Genomic DNA, 27884 nt, shown 5'->3' on the forward strand with positions numbered 1-27884 from the left:
TTGAATGCAACATTTGAAGTTTAATTTCACTGCTGGTTATGCCCCTGGAAGTCATAAGTCAATGAAGCCTTTCCAGACCCACTCTCAGTCTCAATGGATGGAATTTGAGAAGCAGTCTAGTCTTAACCAGGTTAACTCAGAAGTAAAAAAGCAGAGCAATTTTAGAACACACATTGTTGGTACTGCTAAGAAATACAATGGAATCAACTATTAATTCAATGAAAATATAGACATATTATATACACTTTAAGTAAAAGTATTTGGGTGACAAAGTTGTAACAGTTGAATATTTCAAAGACACAAGACATTGCCGCGTTTCTATACTAGCTGAATAAAGTATCAAGGTTTGCTCAGGTTGAAGCAGATTAGGCTTGTCATCAACATCAAGATGATGACAGTATCAGTCTCCTCAGATTCTGTTGGTTGTAAAGGCTCATCAGCACAGGGCCTCGCTTAAGGTTTGATGACATAACCGAAAAGTGTAAGTCGAGCTTTGTGTGGTCTCATCTGCCGCAAGTCACTGGATGGCGTGAGTGGGTCCCCAGAAGTCTGGAACATGATAGTGTATGGAAAGAGGTACTAGTAGTATATAGTGTATAAATACAAACATTTTTGAGAATAAAATAATAGTTGAAAATGAAAAATAAAATTCCTAATGTAAAACCTATTCACACATAGTGATATTCAAGGAGTGAATGTTTTTTTTGGCAAGTACTTATGGCTATATGTATGTCAACCATCTCTCATATTCATAAACAGTGGTGGTAAAAAGAACCAAAAGAACCTAGCACCACAGCTGGAAGATGTGAGTAGATGGACATGGAGGGGAGTACAAACAGTGCCTGATGCACTTATTAACTCACCTTTAAAAGAGCCACAAAGATGAAGGCTGGAATACAAAGCATGGGAGTAAGCATGAGGATGTAAGCCAAACTATGACCCCATGGCAAAGTCACTGACGTAGATACCATATTATAGAAAAGGGTGGCCTAAATGAACAAAGAGGAATTGAGTATCAGATGTGATTATCATTAAAGTAATAGTAGAAATAATAATAATAACAACAATAATAATAACTAGATGTACCGCATAGCGGTCAACATATGACTGCCGCTCAGTCCTGTACATCTTCTCCGCAAAAATAAATCACGCTTGTCAATTTGTCTCCATCTCATACAGAGCCTGACCGATATGGGATTTTGACCGATAACGATTTTGATATTTAAGTTTTTCAAAAAACGATAACCGATATATCGGCTGATTGTTAAAAATGACGTAAAAATTTTCTCCCATAACAAGGTTCTGATCAAGGTGGGGTGTTACATATTTGAATAGGCCTAACTATCTAGTTTCCTAATGAAAGGCTCTTCATATAAAGTTTTTTTTTTAAGAAAGAAAAGAGTGTCAGGTCTTTGTTCAGTGATAACCACATTGCCACAATCGTGTGTGTGTGTGTTTGTGAAAGAGAGTGTGTGAGACAGTCCTGGCTTGTAGCTCCTCTCCTCATCATCCTCTACCAGCAACCCTTCGCATCTACAGGCCAATGGGTGTACAGTTTCTAAATAAATTTATTTTATGCCTCCCCCCTCCCCCATCCCAACATCACAACTGAAGATAGAGGCGATTAAAGCAGTATAATATTGTAAAAAACCTGGACAATCCCTATATCCCTATAGCGGCAGTCATACTAAACAGAGAGAAGGATAACGTACACAACAGAATAACAAAAAATGAAAGCTAAATACTGTAAAACTTAAATGTAAATAAATTGTAATGCAAAATAGTATTCATATAGTAACAATGTAGAAAAAATAATAAAAAATAAATACAATACAAACATCAACAGTAAATTTGAATGTCAAAAGAATAGAATGACATAAAGAAGGGGATCACTTACCCCACATATCAATGGTGTGATAAACAGCCAACAGTACTTCAGTAAAGGAAATGGTGGATACCCAATCATGTCTTTAATATTGTCATAGAAACGATCTGCACCTACAAACAGTATATACTTCAGTATACTAAACAGTATATACTTTCAAGGCATCCAATGCAGATTCGGATTTATTTACCTGCATATGGACATATTAATATATTAATCATGTCTGTCTTCATTTAAACGTGTGTAGTGTTTGAGATCAGCTAATTTACCATAAATCCATGCGATGACAATGGTTTCAAAGCAGGCAATGAAGAGAAGGCTGTTCCCACTGACAGCATAAAGGTCAACTAAAGTAAAAAGATTGATACCCCCCTGAATAAAAGAGACACACACACAAATAAAACAAAAAAGTCAAACCAAGAAAACCGAACAGTTAAAATTATGTTTTTTTATCTATCTATAAATTGCAGGAACGTCTGTCTGTGCGTCAGTGTTTGTCTGCTGCATATTTCTCAAACCGTTCGATTTCTAACTTGGCAGGTGTCTTGCTACTGGCACGAGTAAGTGCATACCAAATTTGACGTTGTTTGGATAAGAAAAGCAGAAGATATTGCTAAATATATCGGTAAAAGAAGCACACGTTGGCTTTGTCCGCTCTGCCATACCCACTCCCCCTCTCACACAGCACAGCGCAGGACCAGAGGCAGAGAGGGTAAGCGGAGTTTTGGCAGCACTGAATCACGGGTTTAGACGCAAGATGTTTGGATGATTATCATGTCTGACCTCAACAATAATGACTCCCTGTATGCAGTTTGCTTGCATACAATGATTCCACGGATTTTGTAACAACACGCCAACAAACACGGGTATGTGGCTAAAGGGATGCAATAAACTGACACTTTGAATAGCCCAGGCTACTTTGGACTCGAGACTCTGAATAAATAAATGACAATTCCGACTGCAAGGTCCCAAATTGAAATGAGCAATAGGCTAATGGTCCCGTATTTAATGACGTTTCAGAAGACGTGCCACACAGCTAGACAGAGTGGCAGACAGAGAAACGTCACTTATGCTACCTAAGACTGTTTTTGAGTCACATCGTCGCAAATCTCATATGATGATGCATCCTTCTACAAAATGGTTTGTCTTCTATATCGTTAATATTCAATAGGCTAAACATATAGCCTTACATCAAAGCTTTAGGCTTATGCCATTTCGATCAGCTACAGACAACGAGTGGCAGACAGAGCGTGATGTCTTCAGTATCAGGAAGTTATTCAATAAGCTTAACAATAATATAGCCTTAACTCAAAACAGCTGTTAGGCTTATGTCATTCTGATCTGTAGAAATGTCACATGCAGCCATGCCTAAATTCTGCTTACTGCACATTAATAATATAAAGGTTAATATATTAATATAATATTCAGTATTCATTATTTAATGCTTAGCTGGAATCATGTTTTCCCTATCATCCTATTTTTAAAGCAGGCTGCATGGACCTGGAGCAACACCATAATCCCCCATAAACTGGTCCACAAACTCATTCATCTCCCACCTTACTTTGCTCATGGATTCTGAACTTTCTCACATTCAGACCACAGAATGTCAGAGAAGGGAACCTGACATCAACTGTAACCCTGAACACAGGCGTGCCTGAGGGATGTATACTGAGTCCAGCCCTCTACACCCTCTTCACCCATGACTGCGTCCCCATCCACTCGTCCAACACCATAATAAAGTTCGCTGATGACATCACTGTGGTGGAACTCATCAGGGACAACAAGACCCACTACAGCCAGGAGGTCCAACACCTGGCGGAGTAGTGTGTAGATAATAACCTGGTCCCAAACACAGTGCCGGTTCAGACCTCCATGGGGCCCTAAGCAAAATCCTGCTAAGGGGCCCTCTTACCTGAACTCTGAGGGCCAAAATGTATGCATTTTTTACAGTCGCACCTGATACCCCAGTGCTCTTAATACAATCATCCCACCCCCTTTGTGGATGTCTACGGAAGTTTCCAAATATATATTTTTTGCCCCATAAAGGGCTAGGGGAAAATAATTGTGTGTGAATCACCTTCAATAGCATTTGTGTTACAACATAAGTGTTCCAAATTTCAGATGAAAGACCATCGTTCTTTGTCTGTCTCACTATTTACCTCTGTGACGAATGGTAGGCCGAAGAGGAAACACACAATGGCAATAATCAACACCAAGATCTCCCGTCTTCCCTGCTTCCTCAGCTCATCAGGAAACAGATCAGATATGGCTGTAGCCAGGCTTTCAACACACACAAACTGGTACAAAAAAAATTCAAATTGATTAAAGTTCAGATAAATCAATTTCTGAAATGCCTTCCATATAACACAGTACCCTCCAAAATTATTGGCACCGCTGCTAAAGTTGACTAAAAAGAGGAATATAAAATCATCTTTTGGAATTTGATCTTAATGCCTGAAGTAAAAAAAATGAGGAAATATCCAACCTTCAAGGACACCAATTTTCTTTGTGAATAAATGATGTATCATAAATAAATAAATAAATGTTCTTCCAATATAGGGGTCATAAGTGTTGGCGCCTCTATGTTAAATTACCATAGAGGCAGGCAGATTTTTATTAAAGGCCAGTTATTTCATGGATCCAGGATACTATGCTCCCTGATAAAGTTCCCTTGGCCTTTGGAATTAAAATAGCCCCACATCATCACATACCCTTCACCATGCCTAGAGATTGGCATGGATTATTTCAGTTAGCCTATTAGCTGGTTTGATTTGCATTGAGTGCAATGAGCATACAAAATAAAACCATGCCAATCTCTAGGTATGGTGAAGGGTATGTGATGATGTGGGGCTATTTTAATTCCAACCTATTAACTCCTATTGTGACACACCTGCCAACAATCAGTATTTCCTCTAGAAATATAATCCTTTGTTAATGTTGTCACAAAATGTGAAGTCTCCAAAACAAAAGGCTATGACAATAAGGATAAAACAAGGCGTGTTTGTATATTGTGTCATTTTCATGGAACTGAAATGGTATGTGGGGTAGTTACGTAGTATGCTATGCTAAATAAGTGGTTGCTATGCTGGTTGCTAGGGTCATCATGTTGGTTGCTATGTTAGTTGCTATGTTAACATAATTTTAGTGGTTGCTAGATTGTTGTTTGGTTAATTGATATTGTTGCTAGGGTAGATAAGGTAGTTGGGTAATCAAATTGGTTACTATGGTGTTTGCTAGGTTGACATACTGGTGGTTGCTAGGTTGTTGCTAGGGTAATTATGTTGGTTGCTATGGAGGTTGCTAGGTAGGAATTGATGTGGACTGTATACTGATGTATGTTGATAGACCGATAGTTTAATAGATCATGATAGACATAGAGTTTAAGGCGAGACACGGTAGGTGAAAACATTGTTTCATGCACTGGCCAATTTCGAGATTTTGGGATAGTTTGCTTTAAAGGCACAATCCGTCAGGATTTCGTTTTATTTAATTCACACTCCACACACCAATCCAGTTGGGGGCAGCATGTAGGAAAACAATGATGTCACAATGATTTGCTAGTGGTAGAAACGACGAAACGCACATTGCCCATGTCTCCTCCCCCCTCCCCCGTCTCCGTTTTCGCTACTGTCTATCCCTATGTGTCTATCAGAGAATGTCTCTGTGTCTATGGTCGCCGCCTAGAAAAAAAACTCTTAAATCCGGAAAATGTCTTCTTCAAGCGGCTCACCCTTACCCGATCACTACGTATAACAGTTTTTATTAACGTTTTGCTTTTCACACTGGTATTGTTGGTAATGAGACATTTGAGAAATAAATACAAATTTGCTAGCGGCATTTGGCAAGCGAGTCTTAGCAAAAGCTAGGCCTAGCCTGCGTGTAGTAGCGATTGTATGGATGGATAAACTGAAAATAGTAATAAGGTATTTTTTTCGGGTGGAGACTGACGACGAAGATTACATCCCCCCTGCATCGAGTCAGACAAGAGTGGGCAAACGTAAGGGCCAGGCAAAGAAGAAAAGGCCTGGGTGTCTAGTGTCAGTCCCAGACCTGGAGAGAACAGTACAGGGACGGCTCGAGCTGTCAGAGCAGCCAGAGAGCGCGCTGACCAGCAGAGGCGTTTGGAGAACAGTCACCGTGAGAGTCTGGCAGCAACACAGGTGTTCTTGCTACGTAGCCAGTAACTAAAATGCTCCATGTAGTCAGTGGTTACAGCCAATCGTTCTGTTTACTATTAGAGGTCATTATTAGTACCATTTATTACACGGCTCTTTATAATGCTGTAGAATGCTCCATTCACTCCGATGGGACTTCCCAACGTCCTACGGTCTGATAATTTTTAATACCGGACCGTTGCTAAGTATAACCAGAGAATGTCAAGGAAAGTGAAACTCGGCAGGCCACGGCCAGCGCTGCATCACTGTCGGGAGATATGCCACGATAATGACCGCCTTACAGAACGTTATTCCTTACACAATCATCCTCTACAACTAACAATAAAACTTTCTAAGAGCACAGTGGCTACATTTCATGTAACATAAAGAATACCTAAATTATGACTAAAATGTTATGTTCATCTTTTCCTTTGCACCTTTAGGCTATGAGTTCATAATTTAAAACTATGGGCACAAATGTCAAGAGCCAAAGCTACCACTTGAAATTACATTAGTTTAAACAACTCTTTAACAACAAATAGATTCTAAGAAGTCAGGAACAGGAGAGAAAAGCATGATGTTAGTATACCAATCTTGATCAAAGAACACTTTCAGGCACAACCAATGTTTCACCAATCCTGATTCTTGGTATTTATTATAAAACTACAAGACAGGAATAAACTTTACATCTACCAAGTGCAACAAGATGAATAGAAATGTAACTTTTGGACTATATGAGGCAGGAGGGAAGCAGCTGGGCACATGGATAGTCCTTAGCAGTCTTCAACAGCAAGAAGTTGGGCTAACGAGTCAGGCTTCATGTTGATGAGCCACAGGAAATGAAGAGGTGATCTGATCCTGTGAAAACAGATACAAACACACACATGGGTATATTGTGATAAAGACATGTTTGAAGAGCTTCAAAGGAAAATGGTGATGCTATTTTGCATAAGGCCCGACACAATCTAAGCAACTTATAACGTTACCGGAGATAGAGGATAGTATTCTAACGTATCTGAAAGTTATCCTAATCGTGTAGAGCTAGCATTAGTTGTAATTTTAGTATCTTATGCTGCCAACATCATTCGTTAGCAAGACCACAAGCCAGTGAACATTCACCAATATCAAAATGTATTTATTGCATATTGGAACATTACACTCTATGTATTGTGTAGGACACAAAACTTGGTCACGTACAAATAATAGTATTTGGCAAACTGCTTAGCATATGCAGCAAGGACGCCGCTAGGTTGGTAACGTTAGCAATGGCGGTCGAACGAAGTCAATTTACCGCGATCTACAGCTGACAAACATTACCTAGTGGCTCGAGAGCTAATTCTACAATATCTCTTTTGCTTAATCAAAATGATGAATTATGTTTAACAGATGTTTACTTACCAGTCAAGAAGAAATGTCGCAAGTTCCCTAGATTAACGTGTATTTGCTTGCTTCCCATCTGATATTCTTTTCGTCTCAGATCGAGTTTTTTTTAGCTGGAGGCGATGGAGGTCTCTTCGGTCTCTTCCTAGAACTTTCGGCCATTCTCGCAGTACACTTCACTGTAGAACTTGAACTCCGTGGGGGAGGGGAGGAGCAGGAGGGGGTGGGAGCAGAGCGTGCGTAATTCCGTTGTCTCTTTCTCGACTGCTCTGGGCTGCACTGAAGACGGTTTGACCGGTATGTTACTCCTTGTCGCCACCTCAGACATAAACTGGTATTGCAAGACTGGACGACCCGGGGCTAGTCGGTTAGCACGCTAATTCTGGAGGAGATCTCTGCAATGCTATGCATATTCTTCGATTAGAAAATGTCAGTAGTGTTATTTCTTCACATTCTATTGATATGTATAGTTGATTTTTGAATGCATTACACTTCAAAAGTTCACAAAAAAGACACATTGTGCCTTTAACATGTATTCCTTCACACTACTACAACATTTTGCCTATGTTGAGATTTTCGGATAGTTTGTTACCTTAGCATGTATTCTTTCACACTACTACAACATTTTGTCTACGACATTTTGTGACTTCTACATTTTGTCCACTCACACTGGTATATTTCGCCTAGATTCACCAAAAGTCAGCAATCTAACGTCACATGCACTATTGCGACCATGATCCGAAACATATCATGTCCAGTACCATTGGAAAGCTCTGTCTTTGCTGCATTATGCTATGCAATCCAAATATGGACAATTCATTTCTATCAGCAACCAATCGCAAAAGTTAAAAGGCGGTCCTGGCTGAGAATGGAATATCATTGGCTGTGTTTCAAGGCTGTTTTCTCAAAATGAGTTTCCTCTCCCACTCAGAGAATGAAATCTCCACTTCAGAAGCACTTACATACAGCAAACTTTCCAGTCTTATACCTAACCATATTTAGAAGACTTTTACAGGGGGGTTTGTTGATATATAAGTATAAGTATATATACTCTTTTGATCCCGTGAGGGAAATTTGGTCTCTGCATTTATCCCAATCCGTGAATTAGTGAAACACACTCAGCACACAGTGAACACAGTGTGGTGAAACACACACTAATCCCGGCGCAGTGAGCTGCCTGCAACATCAGCGGCGCTCAGGGAGCAGTGAGGGGTTAGGTGCCTTGCTCAAGGGCACTTCAGCCGGTTCCTACTGGTTGGGGTTCGAACCGGCAACCCTCCGGTTACAAGTCCGAAGCGCTAACGAGTAGGCCACGGCTGCCCCGTATATATTATTCCTGGCCTGATTTTACCCTATAATATATTATTCCTGGCCTGATTTTACCCTATTCACCTGTAGAGTCTTGCCTTAATGGATGTTGATAGGCAGATAGTTTAATAGATGTTGATAGATAGTTCAGATGGATGGATTAATGGTTTGAAGTAGATGAATGGAGAGAAAGTTGGATGGAAGGTGCCTTGTATCCTTGTTGAATGGAAAGAGACACAGAGAGAAAGGGGGCCTAGAAACAATTGAGCAGATGGCAGTTGGAACATGTGCAACTCAGATTAATTACAGTGCAAGAAAATGATGTTGATAGACAAATACTTTAATGGATGTGCATAGGTAGATAATTTAATGGATGTTGTTGATAGACAGATAGTTTAATGGATGAATAAATGGTTTGAAGTAGATGGATGACAGACAGTTGGATGGAAGGTGCCTTGCATTTGTGTTGAATAGAGAGAGAGACAGGGATAAATGGAGCCTAGTTGAGCAGATGGCAGTTGTATAGTATAAGTAAGTATACTCTTTTGATCCTGTGAGGGAAATTTGGTCTCTGCATTTATCCCAATCCATGAATTAGTGAACCACACTCAGCACACAGTGAACACACAGTGGGGTGAAGCACACAGTTAGCTGCCTGCAACAACAGCGGCGCTCGGGGAGCAGTGAGGGGTTAGGTGCCATGCTCAAGGGCACTTCAGCCGTGCCTACTGGTCGGGGTTCGAACCGGCAACCCTCCGGTTACAAGTCCCGAAGCGCTAACCAGTAGGCCACGGCTGTCCCTTCTGCCTCATTCGGCTGCCTCATTCTGTATATTGTCCTGTGTTTGTTTTGCTTTTGCTGTTCCCCATGTACTCTGTGTTCACCTGTCTGTCATCTGTCTTTGTCCCCGCCCATCTCCTTATATGGTCTGCACTTCCTGTCTCGTTAGTTTCCCTCCGTTTCTGCTTGCACCTGTTTCCCGTTATTGTCTTGTTGGTCTCGTCCAGTCCTCTGTCTTTCTGTTAATTAGTCTGTGTATTTCTACCCCCCTGTTCCTCTGTCCTTTGTCGGTTTGTCTCTCTGTTTATCCTGTCCGAGTCTTGTCTGTAGTAAGTTTGTACATTTGTAAGCTTGTAATTTAGCAATAAAGTGTGTTTGTTTGAACATCTGAGCCTTGTGCTTGGGTCCTCCTGTCATCCTGACACTTTGGATAACAGAACAGTGCATTTCCATGCACTGTAATAATATAGATATTTGCAGTGTATTAACAGTAACATTATAAAAACAGAATAAATATGGATATTCAGTATGAACTGTAGACAGGTAGTAAATAAGAAATGAGCTAGTGTTGTGATAATGCCAAATCTCATGGCAGTAGATTTTAACAGAATGTGTATACAATGTTTTTTTCAATCATTCAAACAGGCATAACACATGCAGTAAGAGAGGCAGGGCATCTACCTGGCTGTCCAGACCAAGAAGAAGGACCATGAAGAAGAAGAGCACAGACCAGAACTGAGCAGCTGGGAGAAGAGCTAATGCCTTGGGATAAGCAATAAAGGCAAGTCCAGGACCTAATGGGAAACAGTAACTCAGCATCAGGGACTCTTTGTAACTGTACTCACCACAACAAAGCAGTGCAGTGTATAATAAAAGCTAATCTAAGGCATATCACAAGAGGTGATTGTGTGTCACCTTTGCTTGAGGAAATGTTCTGTAACTGGACCTCGCACCCCTGATATACAGTGATATACAGTACAGTGCTTAAAAGGAAAAGATATACCACTCATAACAACATGGGCCATGTCAACACCCAGCTGGTGAGCCATGAAACCCAGCACAGAGAAGACGGCAAATCCAGCGAAAATACTTGTGCAGCTGTTGAGTATGCAAAGGCCAATGCAGTCTCTGTTGAAAAAAGTAAAACATCACAAGTGGGGTGTAGCAATACACAACACAAGAAACAAACATCCTAACACAAGAAACAAACACGACATTAAGTTCTGCCAAAATCGGTTGAGTTAACACTCTTAACAGTCTTAACACTCACACATCTTGGTAATGCCTCTGGGCAGTTCTTTTAGACGAACAAATTCATGCTCTTATTCAAATGAATGGGGAGGCATACCTACAGTAACTCAAGTCATTCAAAATGAGTCAGAAAGTCGAGACATGACATGGGGGGGGGGGGGCTTGTTTGGAATGCTGTGTGTATGCTTGTTTGGAATGTGTGTTTGCGGGCCGCACACAAAGTAGCCTACTGGCGCTTCAAAGGTGAATAAAGATTTGTAGCATTGTTATAAAACCTTTAAAATATCTAAACAATCACAAGTAGGGCAGTTCATCACAGTCCATCCATTGCAACTGGACTGATGAAAGGTGCACATGTAGGCTACATTGTATTTGGGAAAAGCAGAAGGTAGCAGCATAATGTATTTATTTATTTATTATTAAACAAAACAATCCCTGTCAGTTCCATGCAGTTTTCAACAGCTATCAAGAAGAGAGGTCATGTCATGGATTTTTGTGAATGTTTCTTCTTCTACATATGCATAAGTTTAGTCATCTAGTTCATATGATATTCAGCTTTATTGTCAATGCACAAATTAAATACCAGTAGTCTAAAACACAATGCCGTTTTACCCAGCGGTGCAAATAACTGACATGTCCAAAAGGGCCTTCATGAAATGCGTTGCTAGACTGTTCATACACATTTTAACGGGCCAAGTTGAAGAGCTACTGTCCGTTATTGTTTGTTTGTGCAAATAATATGCTGATTCATGTTCCCTTGCATTTTGCAACTATGAGGTCCATGGTGTCTGGCTTTCGCCAGACCAAGCTCAATCTTTTAATAGTTAATAGTTTTGCATATCAGTAGTAATACATGTCACGCAGCAGTGTGAATCACGGAAAGCGACACTTCTAAATGGAACCCAACCCACTGTACAGTAGCTCAAGGTCTATGGCTAAAGCAGCCATAATGAAAGCGTTATCATCGTTTGGATACTTCACACACACATGTTTTTTAATCGCATAGACTACTACTACCAAGCTGGAATCAAAGCACATCGACTCCCCTCTAACACCCTAAACACGCACTTCGAACAAACAAAAAACGCCTCAGTCTCACGGTATAGCCATAGGCAAAACTGTATTGGACCGGTGTAACGTTGGTACTAAATCATCCATCGCAAAGAATGATTTTTGTAGCACGTGCAACAAATATGTGTAGGTACAGCCCTGCCCTGGATACATCTCTCAACGTGCACTCTAAAACATTTGGTTTAAATAGAGATGTAGATCACGGGTGCGTTAATAAATCTACATTGCGGCGAGTTGACACAAATTATTCACTTTGATGAATTTATGTAGTTTCAGTCCTAGTTACTTTACTTTGAGCTATGCTCTTCCTTACTTGAATCACCTTTGAAAATAAAGGATTGAAGTAGCCTACTGTATATGGGTGTTTGGGAATGAACGTTGACTCGGATGCTTCTTCAGACTTTGAGTTAAATGTCCCAGCCCGGTGTTTGATGCATCATCAGGTTATCTTTCAGGTAGCTTATATTTTCCATTAGAAAACCATCACGTAGCGAACGTGTTGTGGCTAACTCACTTAGCTCCTGTTAGTAGCCTAGGTTATGGTTATAAGCAAATGAGATGACAGTGCAATTAATGCTGTTATCAATTTTCTTGGTAGCCTATAACCGCATTTATGGTTTTCTACAAATACATCAATAATCAAATTGGCCTCTATCACTCAACCAATGCTAACGGTAACATTATTTTACCTACTCTAGGCTATTGATATAACTTAAGATTAAGTACCCTACCTGCAGTAAAATCCAAGCATTCCCGATAAACATTCGCAGATTTATGTCGGCTTCAAGAAGAAATGGGAATTACATGTCATGCAGAAATCATCCTACCCTTATTAGACGTTCTCTGCGGTAAACTACAGTCTTGTCCTTGTAGGAAGCGTAGTGTCTTTCCAACCCACTTTAGATTAACTTCCAACAAAATTACGTCTCACTGCAATGATGCGCCATCTGGTGGACAAACGACTACGTGACGCCAATACTGGAAATGCAGCCAAATTATTATGTTGAATATTTGGTTTTCCTTTAATCCTACTGAATTTGTAATTATGTATTGGCCGTTGTAATTGCCGATACTGATGGTATGTGCGTACTTGTGAGTGTGTGTGCGTGTGTATATGTGTGCACCACCATCTACAGGCCAATGAGTGTACAGTCACTAAATGTACACATAACTTAATTTTTTTAGACCCCCCCATGGATGAAATTCTACGAAACTTGGCATACCCCCAGAGAATGTCAGGTTAATCATACACATAAAATTTGGTGCAGTTCTGAACATCTTAACTGAAGAGAGGGGCGATTAAAGCAGAATGATATTGCATTTTCATTTTTTACCGGGGGGGTGCAAATCACAAATGAGTGATTATGGGCTAGTTGATGTGGGCCCTTGAGACCAACATACCATAAACATTTCTTCATCCTCGGTGCCACAGTTCAGGTAGTTATTTAGGAAAAACTGCATTTTTTGGGTTTCGGGGGGCCCAGCGCGGTGGGGGACTGGCCCCCGGGGACCAAACAAATTTTTTCTGTAAAAGTCTAGTGGGGCTACATACCCACCAAATTTCATGTGCCCCAGTGGTTCGGTGTCCCGGGTATCGTTGAACCAAAATTCAGGAAGTAGATGACTGGGGACTTTGACAATCCCTATATGACCGCTTCGCTAGCGGCGGTCATAATAATATACAAAATACTAAAAGATTTCTATAGTTACTAGAAGTAGTACTAAAAGAGAACACTGACAAGACTTGCAAAGACTTGCAAAATAATCCTAATCCTCTCTTGAGCCATCGCTGACTGGATGTGAATGTTGCACAATACCATGGAATTCTAAAAGCAGATGTACGCACTGCGTCCTCTCTCCGCCCTTCCTCTCCAGTAGCATTTGATCAGTGCTTAACTTGTGATCATTAAATAATCAAACAATCATCAAACAATATTCAAACCTAAACTCTAGGTTAGTCTAAACTCTAGACTATGTTATGACCCTTTTCTTTTTTTTACCAGATACGTCATTAGTCCTTTAAGGCCTAGGCTATTTTCAGTGTAATTTTACTATTGAGCTCTTTGGTCATTGTAAGGGCCATCTATAGTTAGGGCTATGCTATATCGTTTTCAAGACAGTGGCTACCCATATCTATGAAAATATGATGTGATCATACTTGATATGCTATGTCAAGGAAAAATACTTTGTGTCTCATGATTGTTACATTCATGTTACCTGAAGCATGATGGTAGAAATATCTATTCAAAAGCACAGTTGATCTGTTCATGCTATGATCAACTTTTGATTCTTTGATATGGAAACCAAGTTAATTCTTTTGGGCTATAAAATTAGAATTTCAGCTCAAACTTGGATACCATGTACCAGTTATTTATTTGCTGAAATTTCAAAACTCAGGAACGACTTAGCCTACTGTACAGAAGAATGATTCATATCGTCGTCTCCGGTAAGATCTGCTGGTTGATCTGATGGTTTGCCCTGTGTTGTGAAGTGTTTGTGAGATATACCATCAAGTACTAATGGGTGAAGAGATGTTGTATGTCCAACGTTAATTTTCTCGCGAACCGTTTATCACAGCACCAGACGCTAATATCACTAAACTCCGGTTCCGCTCTTTCTTGTGACATCTGTGTGATTTATGTGAGATAAGTACTCCATGAGCAATTCATCAACAGAGAATTATGAATGTGAATTTGGATGCATACATCAAATTTGTAAATGGATGTCAATGGGATGTTTTCTAGACTAATCTGCAGAGCAAATTCAAATTTGCTAACAGGGTTCATTCAACCCGACTACTGGAATGCAGGAACATGGGCTAATCCAGTAAAACAGTTGAGTAGTAATTATATATATATATATATATATATATATATATATATATATATATATATATATATATATAAATATAAATATATATATATTTATGTAAGGGATAAGTAGGTCCCGACAGGGCGAACCGGACCGGAAGGGACCTATTTCCCGATAATGACCGGCTTTCTATACACTATTCCGCTTATTACAAGGCTACTTGCCAAAATGAAACAATAAACTTCCCACGATATGACTTAGCCTACATAGCCTAGGCTATAGCCTATTTGTTACCGTTTAATCGTGGCTTTTGCTGAGAAACAAATAGTTGCAACAACACGCTGAACTTGAATCAAAGATTCTTTAGAACACAGCTGACCAACCGTCTGCTTTCACTTTTGAATGAAGTTCCAGTCCTTGCGTAGTGATATGAAAGATGTGAATTAGAAGCACAAAACCCATTTTCCTTGACAGCGGTCTGTTATACTTAGCAACGGTCTGTTATCGAGAAATAGCAGACCACCGAACGTTGGGAAGGCCCATTCAAGTGAATATAGCATTCTTCAGCATTATGAAGAGCCGTGTAATAAGATTAGAAAATTAGAATTAGGCCTAAATAACTGTGCCAGAGTCCTGCAACGGGTTGGGTAAAATTTGCTCAAACAGGTGGATTGTGACATTCCTAAAATTCACGGGCGGGGGTGTGGGTGGATAAGGAACTCCTTGCGGGCGGGTAGCGGATGAGAACCAAAACAGTATTTTAGTTTGCTGAAATAAAACATAAATGAAATATATGTGCAATATTTGTACGTCTAAATTACAATTACCACATCACAAATATGTGTTTTAGTCAACGATAGCCTACAACCTTTGACCATCACGTCACTACTGTGACTTTGATTTCTTTGATGCATCTCGTAGTTGGAGGGTTGCCAGCATAGGCATAGGCCTACATATAGCTATTGTTTGTGATGCTCAGGTTGTATTTTTTTTTAAGTCTATTTGTGCAATGTTCTGATGCAGCAAGCTTTGGGTTATGGTTTAGCCCTATTGCAAAATGTTAGAGAAAAATGCACGAGTTATCAGGTTCCATAGCCTAGGCCTATTTAAAGGTGCCGATGGTAGGCTACTTGAATCGCGCAAATGAAAGCACACTTTAGGCTATATTTCATTAGTTCATTAGCTTAAGATTTTTAGCCTAAGATTTGTTAGGCTGTTTCATAGAGAGCCTATATTGTGATGTTGCGAGGTGCGAGATAAAAATATAGTACTTTGATTGGAATGATTTCAGCTCGTGTGTGATTTATCGCTGGCATGGTTCAGGTAACGGGCCAAATATTAACGGGTCTGGGCGGGTCCAGATTTAATTTTGATATTATCACGGGTGACGGGTAACCTGACCTTAGCCAGATGAATTTCGTTCCGCTTAGCTCCGCCTAGCTTCACTCACATCCATCTGGGACCTCTTCCATTGAGAGTGATTTCTGCAACCGACTTTATGGTTCAGCCAATCAGGACGCAGGGCGGGAGTTTCATAGATGTGACATAGCGTAGAAGCGACTGTGAGACTGTTATTAGCGTCACGGGTTGGCTTCGATGTGAGTGTTTGAAGTAGCACGTCAATAGATGACGGACAAGTGGCTTATTCAATCATATGCAAGCATTTTTTGATTGGGCCCAGCCTTCTGAAGCAACACTTCAATGGATCGGTTCCAGATGGATGAGTGGAGCTAGGCGGAGCGAAATTCATCTGGCTAGGGTCAGGTTAGGTGACGGGTCAGATCTGGTGCTGAACTTTACGAACCTGTGCAAGACTCTGAACTGTGCTTTCGCAGACTGGTTCTTGTTTTCCATAACATTTTGTTTTTGCATGGGCCTCTATAAAGTCACTGGTTCTACTAACCTGTAGCAGTTGTTGTTGTATTTATTGTAGCTCCCAAGAGCAGTGAGGACACCCTGGCAAACAGCATAAGAGAAAAATACCTGTGTCCCCGCATCAACCCATACCTAAAGAGGTAGAATGAAAAAGAAGGGTAGGAAAGTATTTTTAAAAGACAATAACTTTTTAAAAATAACACACACTAGTACTGTATTATGTGACTCCGCCCTCATGCTGCCCTGTCTAATAGCATACCTCTGTCATTCTAGCTAATTGCATTTTTATGTAACATTTCCATACTCTGACCTCTTTTAATTTTGTTGTTGTGGGTAAGCCTATGTGTGACTAAATTAGATTTTAGACACATTATAACAGTGTACAACTGGTAGTAAAATGTAAAGCTGGTTAATTCCATGACTATGCACAAATGGAAAAGAATATGAATTGTACAGATAAAAGATTAATAATAGTAATTGATAATGATCAAATAAAAAAATGAATAAGTATAGATTAAATACAAATAAATGATAATGTTGTAATAATAATAATAATAATAATAATAATAATAATAATAATAATAATAAAGGGACATTGGCAATAACTGGAAATGACAACAGTTGGAACCTCCACATCAATTAAGTCCAGGGTTTTCACTGAAGTGGTGGGCATGTCTCTGTGTTGAGGAGTCTAATGGCCTGAGGGAAATAGCTCTTCCTTAGGGCCCTATCATGACAGTCAAAAGTGCATCGTCACTCACTAGTCAAACGCTTATTCAAATTTAGTAGGATGTCCAGTCCACATTGGGAGGGTTTTCATTATCAAACGTGGAGCGCATGGCGCAACAAGGTGTTCCTAGGTTTCTTAATCAGTCATGGGTGTGTTTGGGGCGTAACATCATTTAAACCAATGAGAATGATATCTGGCATTCCCTTTAACGGCGCAAAGCGCGATGTCAAAGAATGCATTGGTATTTTGACATCCAACGGCGCATTTGAAGGAGGCTGCTTGCGAGACCATATGGAATAGTCATTCCACTAAACCATGCTTTACTAAAACCTAGCATAGCCTTCACGCATTTGCACTCGTCTATTATTTGAACTCATTGGCAAAGTGAAACTAACTTCACCATGGTGTCAGTCAACCGCAAGACAGTTATATGCAGTTACTTTCACTATTGACTGACAATGGGTTACCATCGAAAACATAGGCTGGAAAAAGCAACACTTACCCTAATATTGCTCAAATGACTGAATAAAAAAACATTTATCCTGCAGAGGAGTTGCTTATATTACAGTGCGTCTTCAGCTGTGCTCCATACGTACGTGTCTCTCACCTCTCCCCTAATCACTTTTAACCGTCATTACCAATTTGCAAATGATGGTGAATAACTACTCATCATGAGATGTAAAGTATTTCGTAATATCTTTATTCTAATTATGTTTCCCATTGTAATCGTGCACCCGCCAATATGACTGTTGACAATGCGCTCTTAAAATAACATATAAACAACTCGCCATAGACTTCTGACCCCTATCATGACAGTCTAAAGCACCTCGTTACTCGTCAAAAGCTTATTCAAATTTAGTAGGATGTCCAGTCCACATTGGAAGGGTTTTCGTTATCAAACGTCGAGCGCATGGCGCAACAAGGTGTTCCTAGATTTCTACCTGAATAGAAGGATGGTGCGTGCACCCGCCAATATGACTGTTGACAATGCGCTCTTAAAATAACCTATAAACAACTCACCATAGACTTCTGACCAGGGGCCGTATTCACAAAGAATTTTAAGGCTAAAAGTAGCTCCTAAGTGGCGAATTTAGGAGCAACTCCTAAAAATAATGGGCGTGTCACTCCTAACTTTAGGACTCCTAATTTTTTTCACTAAAAGTAATTCACGAAGCATTTTAGACCTAAAAGTAGCACCTAAGTCTGGGACAGCCTAAAAGAAGTCGAGAGGACTCCTAACTCACTAAGACCTATTCACAAACAGCTTTTTGTGGCATTTCACGTTGCGATGTTTTGAAATGGGTATGCGCAACAGGAGCTTCCAATCGCGAGGGAACAATTTTGCATTGTAGGCATAAAAGGGATGCTATAACGCCACCAACAACAACCAAAACTACTCATTGTCAACATGTAAATTAAATGTAACGTTTCATTGTGAATCAAATTAAAATGTTCTCCTCTTTGCAAACGTAGGCATATGGTGACAGATTAATTTAATAATGTTGCAAAGATAGCCTAGCCTACTGCATCAATCCGTAGGCCTATGTTTTATTAGGCTACTAGGCTATTTGTTTTGCCTTACTCTTTATTCATTTAGGCTAGGCCTTTTTATTCAGTTATTCATCATCTTCCGTCCTTCACACTACTTGTGTAGCGCACACATTCTCAGACCTGTCACCTGTCACTCATCATCGTAAGGGAGGTGTTTGGAATCATTCCCGCGTTACAATCATCAGCCAATCAAGGTGGTCACTTCAGTCAAGCTTGTGCATGAGTAATGACGTCATCCATAGCAACGAAGACTCACTCTTAGTTTAGGAGTTGTCATTTTTCCTTACTAAGAGTAGGTCTGAAAGGCTTTGTGAATAACTTTTAAGAGAAAACTCCTAGCTAAAATCTTTTAGTGCGATTTAGGAGTACTCCTAGTGGTAAGATAAAAGGCTTTGTGAATACGGCCCCTGGTGTACAATAGCGATTTTTAGACAATGGGCTAAGCCACTCCCTAAGTTGTTAATTGCCACACCCCTGGGCGCATGGTCAGTGATGCAAACACATGTGAGGTGAAAAAAGAGAGAAACATGACCAACCAACCCCCCCCCCCCCCCCCCCTCGTAAAAAAAAAACAGTCTAAGATAGTTCCAGAAATGTATCTTTATGGATATATAAAACCATTATCATTGTTATGGTCTTGTTGTTGCACAATTGAAACTAAAGCAGTAAGTGAAAACATGCACATCGGTGGACTGCTTTACTAATGCAAAATTGCAAACTATTACAATGATTTCATTGCATTACTCAGCATGGTTGATAGATAGATAAATAGATAGATAGATAGATAGATAGATAGATAGATAGATACTTTATTGATCCCCAAGGGGAAATTCAGGTTGCACAGTGCTTGCATGAGAAGTACTTCCCAAAAACCTTCCCTAATTGTAAGGATGCCATATAGGGGTGTAAATCACAAATTTCATCACAATTCGATACAATATTGATTCTTTAAGCCAATGATTGGATTATTTTCGATCCTTCAAAATGTTTAGCAATTCCATGTGTTACTGGGGTCTGTTGAATAGGAAATGATAGATTTTGATTAATTTTCATGGATTCAAAAATGCCAAATCTGGCTTAATTATAGGCCAAATACTGAACACTGACTGTGGAATCAGCTAACACACTTTTTTCTCTTTTCCTCCCCTAAAACCTCCTGTCACTTGCCAGATGCTTTTGAATTGAACATGGTTTAACTCATATGTTGCAGTCCAAGTGAAAGGACACTAGCCTATTTGGAATATTCTGTAGGCCTTTTATGAGAGCAATTTAACTGACTGAACAAATTTTCATCAGGCTATTGAATGTTTTATATGTGAATGCTATATAGGCCTACTTAATTTACCATTAGCTAGATTAGAATGGTTCTCTACATGGATTTCTATGCAACGTCACGAAAACATGCGTGCGCAACCAAGAGGCAGAAAGCACCATAGAACAGCATAGAATAGCAAATAATAAAATGAGTTTTTGTGCTGAAAACTGCACCAATTCGAAATCACGATGGTTAGAGAATGTTAAATATGTTCAATATCCCTAACGGAATGCATGTCTTCGCCAAAAATGACAAAATACGATGTTATATTAATAATCCAAATGAACTCAAACTTTGAAATATAGTCTGAAATGAGATGTTAATATCATTGAGACAACAGGGGTATACAAAAAAAATCCGATTGTAGCTTACAGCAGCCGACTATTTAGGTTAAGTTTATAACGTTGTGGACGGCCACCAAGCGTCTTCTGCCTCACGGCTGCGCGCGCATCTAGTTTTGTTGGTAAACGGGAAACCCGTGTATACGCAGTTGTCATATAAATGCAGTGTTTTGTAGTAGGCTATTCAAAGCATTTCACGTTCATCACTCGTGGTTTAGGCTTATGTCTTGAGTGATGGCTGTCCCTTTAAATGTCTGGGACTTTAAATTAGGCCTACGTTTTGACTCTGTGCTGTTTTTGTTGATGGACGGCGCCGTCTTTCATTCAGTTTTCCTACCGTTTTAATTAATGACACACGCAATTCCGTGGTTGAAATAAGGAATTGTTTTTACCCGTATTCTTGCAATTCCCACATAGCATTAAATACTAGGCCTAGGTCACTGACAGGAATAATTTTATTATTGTACGGTTCTGGATGATCAGTCAGATGGCAGCGTGTTGCGTGTTAAAACTTCCACCTGAAGTAGCCTAGCTATACTGCGGAGGTAAGAGCGCGAACTGAGAGAGTTGCCTCCTAACGGAGCCTATATTTTCTTAGCTGCTATACAGCTCCTTTGCTACATGATCAAAGATGAGTGGAGGTTATCAGAAGCACATTAACCAGCAGGCCCATATGAGAAATGCTCTGGTTCCTCTTGTAGCCTGCGATAGATGACGTGAAAAAGTCGCCGGAAAGCATCCTTGATGATCAGACCCCCCCCCCATTAAAAAAAACTCTTCGGATCTGCACGATTCACACAAGTCACCCAAACTGACTTGAAAAAAGCGGGAGGCGCCGAAAAGCGCTGTGTTTGCATCCCTGATTGTTTAAAAAATAAGCGTGCAAAATAAGAAAATACACTTTGCGCCGGGTGGAAAACGAGTTTTACGCCATGCGCCATGGTGCAAAATATGGCCCTCTGTCTTTCAGTTTTGGTCATCAAAATACAGCAGTGCTTGCTTGATTTCAACAGGCAGTTACTGGGATGGGTGGATTCATTTATCATTTTAATGACTCTAGTCCTGCATCGGCTGATTTATACATCATGCAGGGAGGGGAGAGGAGTCCTAGAGATGTGCTCAGCTGAACGCACCATTCTCTGCAAGGCATTGCAGTCTTTAACGAAACATTTAAACACTGAGTCAACATGCTCTCTATAGCCCCTCTGTAAAAAGTTTTTAGAATCATTGGGAGGAGCCTGAATTTCCAGAGTTGTCTTAGGTGGTATATCCGTTGTCTAGCCTTTTTAAACTGAGCTTGGATGTGAGTAGCCCAGGTCAGGTATTCAGAGACCTGGGTTCTACCTGGGTTCCGTCAATCATGAGAGAGCTGTAAGTCCCCATAACAATTACCATGGTTCCATGTGATCATGTAAACATTATGCATTCAAATCTCAACACCTGCACCCAATGACTCATCTGAACTGGATGAGTCTATTTTTAATTACAGCATCACTAATGTTTGCTTCTTTCTTAATTGTTCCTTTCCTCGCTCACCCTATGCCGCATTGTACAGGTATCCCTGCCCAATTGGCATCATGCATTTTCTCACTCTCTCTCTCTCTCTCTCTCTCTCTGTCTGTCTCTCTCTCTTGGCTGCTCTGGATGCACCAGAGTGAAAACAACTTTATTGCATGATGTTAGTTCAGGAATGGATAACTAACAATTTCTGATATGAATGGCAAAGTTGAATATTAGGGGGGTACGAAGTATATAGTCTTGAGGCAACTCGGGGAAACTGTTAGCAAATTAAGATTGTTAAACTTTAAGGAGCAAGCTACAGTGTGAAATAGATAGGCCTACATCGGTGCCTGACTATGCATACATGTATGAGTGTGAAAATTTAGCCATGAGTAAGGGAAGTAACATAATTAGGGGGTGATGTGAGATACTACATTATCACCACCTGTCAAACACCAGTCAGTATTTTATTTATCTTCAGGGCTTACCTGAATGTGTCTAAGTTTTGCCAGGTCTGGGTAGAGGTAATATTTAATTCCATTCATAGCACCTGGCAAAGTCACGCCACGAATTAGGAGGATGAACAACATCAGATAAGGGAAAGTAGCTGTGAAGTACACAACCTGTGACACACAAAACAACATTAATTTAATCTGATTGTTGAAGGGGTATTGACATACTTACATGATAAACATTGAAAATGTATAAAACAATGCAAAATGAGCAAATTTACAAAGAAGCTGCACATGTAATGGAAAAAAAAAATCTTGTTATTAGCAGATATATTTTATTTTCACGTCACTCAATTGTGTCCTCCTTAGCAATACACTTCCCAAGTGTTTTTGTTTCCTCATGTACTTTCTGTTTATCTATGTCTTCTTGTCTCCATCCCTCACATGTTACTTTCCCTCTACGTTTACTGTCTCACCTGGGTTGTTTTCAACCAAGTCAAAACGTAGCAAAATGTTTGTTTCGACCTTAACAGTGGTGCAGGCATAACCCTGTTGTGTTGAGCAAGCGCAACTGAGCTTGACTGAGCGCAAATCAAGCTTACATGCTCACCTTGCCCGTGGATTTGATCCCCTTCCAGATGCAGAAATAGCAGATGATCCAAACAAGCAAGAGACAAAGAGCCAGGTCACTGTTTATATAACCCAGATCTGTGTCTTTCTGCCGTAACAATCGAAATCTGAAGAAACACATATGCTATACTTCAGGGAAAAAAGACAACTCTCCAAAAACACATACAGTTATGTGCAGAATAGCAGCAGTGTGTTTTAAAAAATTGAATAAAGCTCAAAATCCTTAGAATAGCTGTTAATTCCTTAATATCTCTGCATTGGGAACACTGCACATTAAATTTCAAATCTAAACATGACCAAAATTCTTTACACACTCAAACATTCACTGTATAAACTGAAAAATGTCTCAAGATTTTGCTTTACTTTGAATCACTGCACTAATATCTAGTTGCATTACCATTATTTCTGAGAATTGCTTCACATCTGTGTTGCATGGAGTCGACCAACTACTGGCACCTGTGAACAGGTATTTCAGCCCAGGACGATTGAACTACATACCACAATTCCTCTGCATTTCTGGGTTTTGCCTAAGAATCAGCATTTTTGACGTCACCCCACAGCTATTCTACGGATTTTGAGCTTTATTCAATTTTTTAAAACACACTGCTATTATTCTGCACATGTATGACACCCACACCAGAGCTAGTGAGCGGAGCTGAGCGGTGTGAATATCCCGCTCCTCACTCAGGTGGCTGTTCACTCGACCGCTATTTGTAGGAATAGTACGCTTGCAAGCCCTATGACTTTCAGTTTCCTTTCTAAAATATTTAGCGACTTCATCCCCAACGAACTTACTGTAACGTCGGCACGCTGGACTATGTGCTACGGACTTTGGGACAATGCATTCTGGGATACGGGGGAGAACTCTGGGGGGTTGTTTGTGTGTGTTAATGCCTTTATTCACTGTTTTAATGTCCGTATTTTAGTGTAGCGTGTTACCCTTTTAGGTCTTCCTCGTGTGTGATCCTTTTTGTGTGGGGGGCTGCGTCCACCCCTGTATGTGTAGTGTATGTGTGTGTGTTTGACATGCCTATTGTGTGCTGTTTTCCTGGTCTGCGTCTCTGCCCCTGTTTCTGAATGCTAGCCAATAAAAGCGGCTTCCGCACCTAGCTCTGGCTAAGCCAAATCCGTACTATGGCAAGTATCTTTGTTTTGAAATGTAACGGTCTTGGTTTCATTATGAAGACGTGAGTTCTGGGTGGATTTGGGCATGCCTCAGACTCGTGGTGTGAGCGGTATCGGAGCGAAATTGGAGCGGAACAGATCGGCCGCTCCGGTCTCTGAATTAAAAAGCGCTCCGCACTCTAACAAAATTCCATCCACTCCGCTCCTCGCTCGCTCGCACTCCGCTCACTAGCTCTGACCCAAACCCATTTCTAGTGACTCCCCAAAGGAAGAGCCTTGTAGCCAGGTGCACTAGTTGGGATCGTTTGTGTCTTGAAAATCTGATGAAGGCCTTATAGGCTGTAGTTGAGTAAAGACTTGTCATATTGTGCCAGAGTGTGTTACCATTTCAACTTGTTGCCAGTGGCTAGCACCTCCCTTAAAATCAGTTGGTGTGCATTACTAATACTTTTCATTGTAAAGATAGTAGCCTACACCTAATATAATAATCAAACCTAGATATAAGGGTCACGCGTTACTTCGATAGTCCACCCACAGACTAACTACACCTACAAATACAAATAATCTGTTGACAATTACAATTTGTGTTTAAGGTTTAAGTTTATGGTAAGGGGTTGGATTTGTTGCTCAGTCAACAACATGATGCTCAGTCAACAACAAGTTTAACAAGTTAACATGTTAAATTAAAAAAGATCAAAGAAAATAGATAAATAAAATAATAATCCTACTCCACCAGTTTCAAACTTTTCGAAATAATAATCAAAATTTCAACATACCGCCAGAATTCTTCTTCGGGACTGACTGCACCAAACATACGGTCATTGCTTTAAAGAGAACAAACATGTTAAACAACAGTTTAAAATGGTTAATAGTTGAAAGTGTGATTTAAAAACGTTACCTATAGCCATCAAAGTCTGTGACATTTGAGTCATAATGCAGAAGAGTAGTTCTGGAAACATTCAAAGTGGTACAATTTTCTGGCAAAAAAGAAAAACATGATGCTGTTTTATAATATTTCAATACAACATTATTAATCAATCAACTTTACATAGCTAAATTGACCATTGTTCATATTAAAGAGGAAGAAACAATAATGAGTATAAATTCATTGACAATGTTTTTGCTCATTGTGTTTTAAAAGGTTTATTAATTATGTGGCACCATACCTGTATTCCAGAGGTTGTCACAGTTATCCCAGGGTAGAGAACTCTTGAAGGAGTTGAATAGGTAGATGACAGCCCAAGCTAGTACCACAATATAATAAATATTGAGGTATGATACAATCACCTGAGATGCAATTCCTATCCCTAAACATAAAAACTGAGAGTAAACACAGAAGAAAACACAGAAAGAGTCACACATCAAAGCCTGAAAACCACCACCTTTCCCACCTTCAAACATGGGGCAAATTTTGCGCCAGGCAGTGATTCCACCCTCACTGGTATACTGCCCTAAGGCTGTCTCCAGGAAGAATATGGGAATTCCACAGAACAAGAGGAATACAAAGTATGGGATAAAGAAAACTCCTGAGAGAGAGAGAAATATGAGAAATAGAACATTTGTGAAATACAGACATGCTAGTTCCATAGCCTGTATATGTAATGACCATGTTTAGCTGAAGTAGGCCTATGCATGCAATTTGAGAGCTTTCTTGGCAGTTGGGACATTGACAATCTTCTTACCTCCGCCATTTTTATAACAGAGGTATGGGAAGCGCCATACATTGCCCAACCCAATTATCTCCCCAGCCATGGCAAACAGAAACTCAGACTTGTTAGCCCATTTGCCCCTGGGCTGCTGTGTGCTGCAACGGACACTCTTCGAGATGTCAGAGTTTATCATCCCCCCAAAAGAGGGTCCTGTGTGCAGTGTATTCATGGGCTCCTCCCTCTCTTCCTGTTGAATCCCTTCTCCATTGATCATGTTTGTGGTTTAAATCACTTCCAAATTCCAAAGACGCATACAGTAAACTATAACAATTCCTGGCAAATGAATCATGCAAACAGGTTTCAAGTTACAGAAAAAACGCATAACTTTCAACTTTTTGCACATGTGTTTGCTGATCGGCATCTCGTGCAAATTTCATTACACAACATCAAAACGGCCAGATTCTACATTTAAACATTACGCACCAATGCTGGGTAGGCTAATTCATCGTTAATGCGAATGCACTGTTAACAGTAAATAGCTTAACGCCAAGGAACCTCTGATATAGCAGATGGTGGCACTGAAGACATATAATCTACCACAGAATTATTTGATTATCAGTAGTTTCTGTAAACTACCATATGATGACTAGGACCACAACAAAGACACTGGCAAGAAATTCAGAAGTTTGATCACAGATTAGGCTAGTCGTTCCCGTGATGTGTTAGGCTATAAATCGCCCCTCAAAAACAGTTATTTCATTTAGGGTCTTTGTTTTGATTAACATTTTGCACATATAAGCGCGCCCCATGCGATTGTCTTATTTTATTTATTTTCCTATGCCCCCACCACGCATATGGAATTGTAAAAGGTAATTTGAAGAAGTAACCTACCCTCCAAGTCCTTGTCTGAATTGTCTCAAACTAAATTTCAAGCAAGGGGTGGTGCCCTTCTTTCGCAAGATTTACTGAGGGTTGAAAAAAGACCCAAGTGGTGGTAGCCTACTTGACACACACACACACAGATGAAAACGGAACAGATTCCGATTCAAATAGGCTAAATAACCCCAATTTGATGCAAAATATATGAGAAAAGTGGTGTTTTTCCATGATTGTTAGATTGTTACAATGCTTTGTTATTTGTCTAGCTAACACAGCCAATTTAATAGGCCCTACAATTCATGAAAACAGCTAACCTTTTTAATATCTTTAGGCTACCTACTAAAGGCATCAGAAACCCACCTCTTGAATTTACATAATACATACTTACAAACATACTTAATACATAATGTGATTACCATTTCTAAATGAAGTCATATTTCCATTATAACTATTTGTTAATAATAGGCTATACTGTAGGCCTATTAGTTGTTGTTTAAATACTTAGATCTAGTGTTACATCTGGTTGAGATCTAATAGCTACATTCAGAAAACTCTCCACACTGTGATAGATATAGATAGAGAGATAGGTTACTTATCCTGAGGGAAATTTTAGGCATCCAGTAACTTATACCAGTGTTTTTCAACCACTGTGTCGGCCACTGTGAGAGATCATCAGGTGTGCCGCAGAATATTACCCAAATGTCACTCACTGGTCCAGAAAAGCAACTGTTACATCAAAGAATTTATAACCACATGCTCTCATTGATTGTATGATTGCACTATTTGTGGTATGTAGGCATTGTACAAAGGGGGCCCCATATCCAGTATTCACAGAATCATCACATATCCAATTCATAACAACAATTACATTAGATATAGTCACCTACAAATGAAACAGAGGGCGCTTGTTTTATTGAGCAGGTCTTGCATAGAAGCCATATCTGTGTATTATTTGAATGGTATATATGGCTATGGTATATTTTTTCTTCACACAGGATGTTAGTGTGCCGTGGGACATTTTAAGTGTCAAAAGTGTGCCGTGGCACAAAGAAGGTTGAAAAACACTGGCTTATACAACCACAACACAAAAACACACTACACACATATCTCACATACATAAAAAAATCACTCACAGAAATGTATAAAATTAAGGAGCATGTGAATTGATTACAAAGGTATGGACTGACCACGTGACGC

General features: G+C 39.9%; 1 protein-coding gene across 2 annotated transcripts; it reads right to left on the reverse strand.

Annotated features, from left to right (window-relative positions):
- LOC121696865 (sodium- and chloride-dependent betaine transporter-like) lies at positions 1-26745 on the reverse strand. Of its 2 annotated transcripts, none has more exons than XM_042077944.1 (16): positions 26700-26745; positions 25842-26141; positions 25551-25685; positions 25326-25403; positions 25058-25136; positions 24936-24983; positions 23015-23141; positions 22441-22575; positions 16544-16647; positions 10511-10635; positions 10189-10301; positions 4045-4182; positions 2155-2257; positions 1898-1998; positions 864-989; positions 1-549 (listed from the first exon to the last, which is right to left on the reverse strand). In XM_042077944.1, exons 2-16 carry the CDS (start codon positions 26080-26082, stop codon positions 454-456), a joined length of 1749 nt encoding a protein of 582 aa, XP_041933878.1. In that variant the 5' UTR covers positions 26083-26141; positions 26700-26745; the 3' UTR covers positions 1-453. The 2 variants fall into 2 exon arrangements, with proteins under 2 accessions (XP_041933878.1, XP_041933877.1); XM_042077943.1 differs by having other exon boundaries at positions 25326-25466.
- Positions 26746-27884: the final 1139 nt, after the last annotated feature.

Source organism: Alosa sapidissima, chromosome 22 (assembly GCF_018492685.1).
Source record: "Alosa sapidissima isolate fAloSap1 chromosome 22, fAloSap1.pri, whole genome shotgun sequence".
In the NCBI taxonomy this organism is placed as follows: Eukaryota; Metazoa; Chordata; class Actinopteri; order Clupeiformes; family Clupeidae; genus Alosa; species Alosa sapidissima.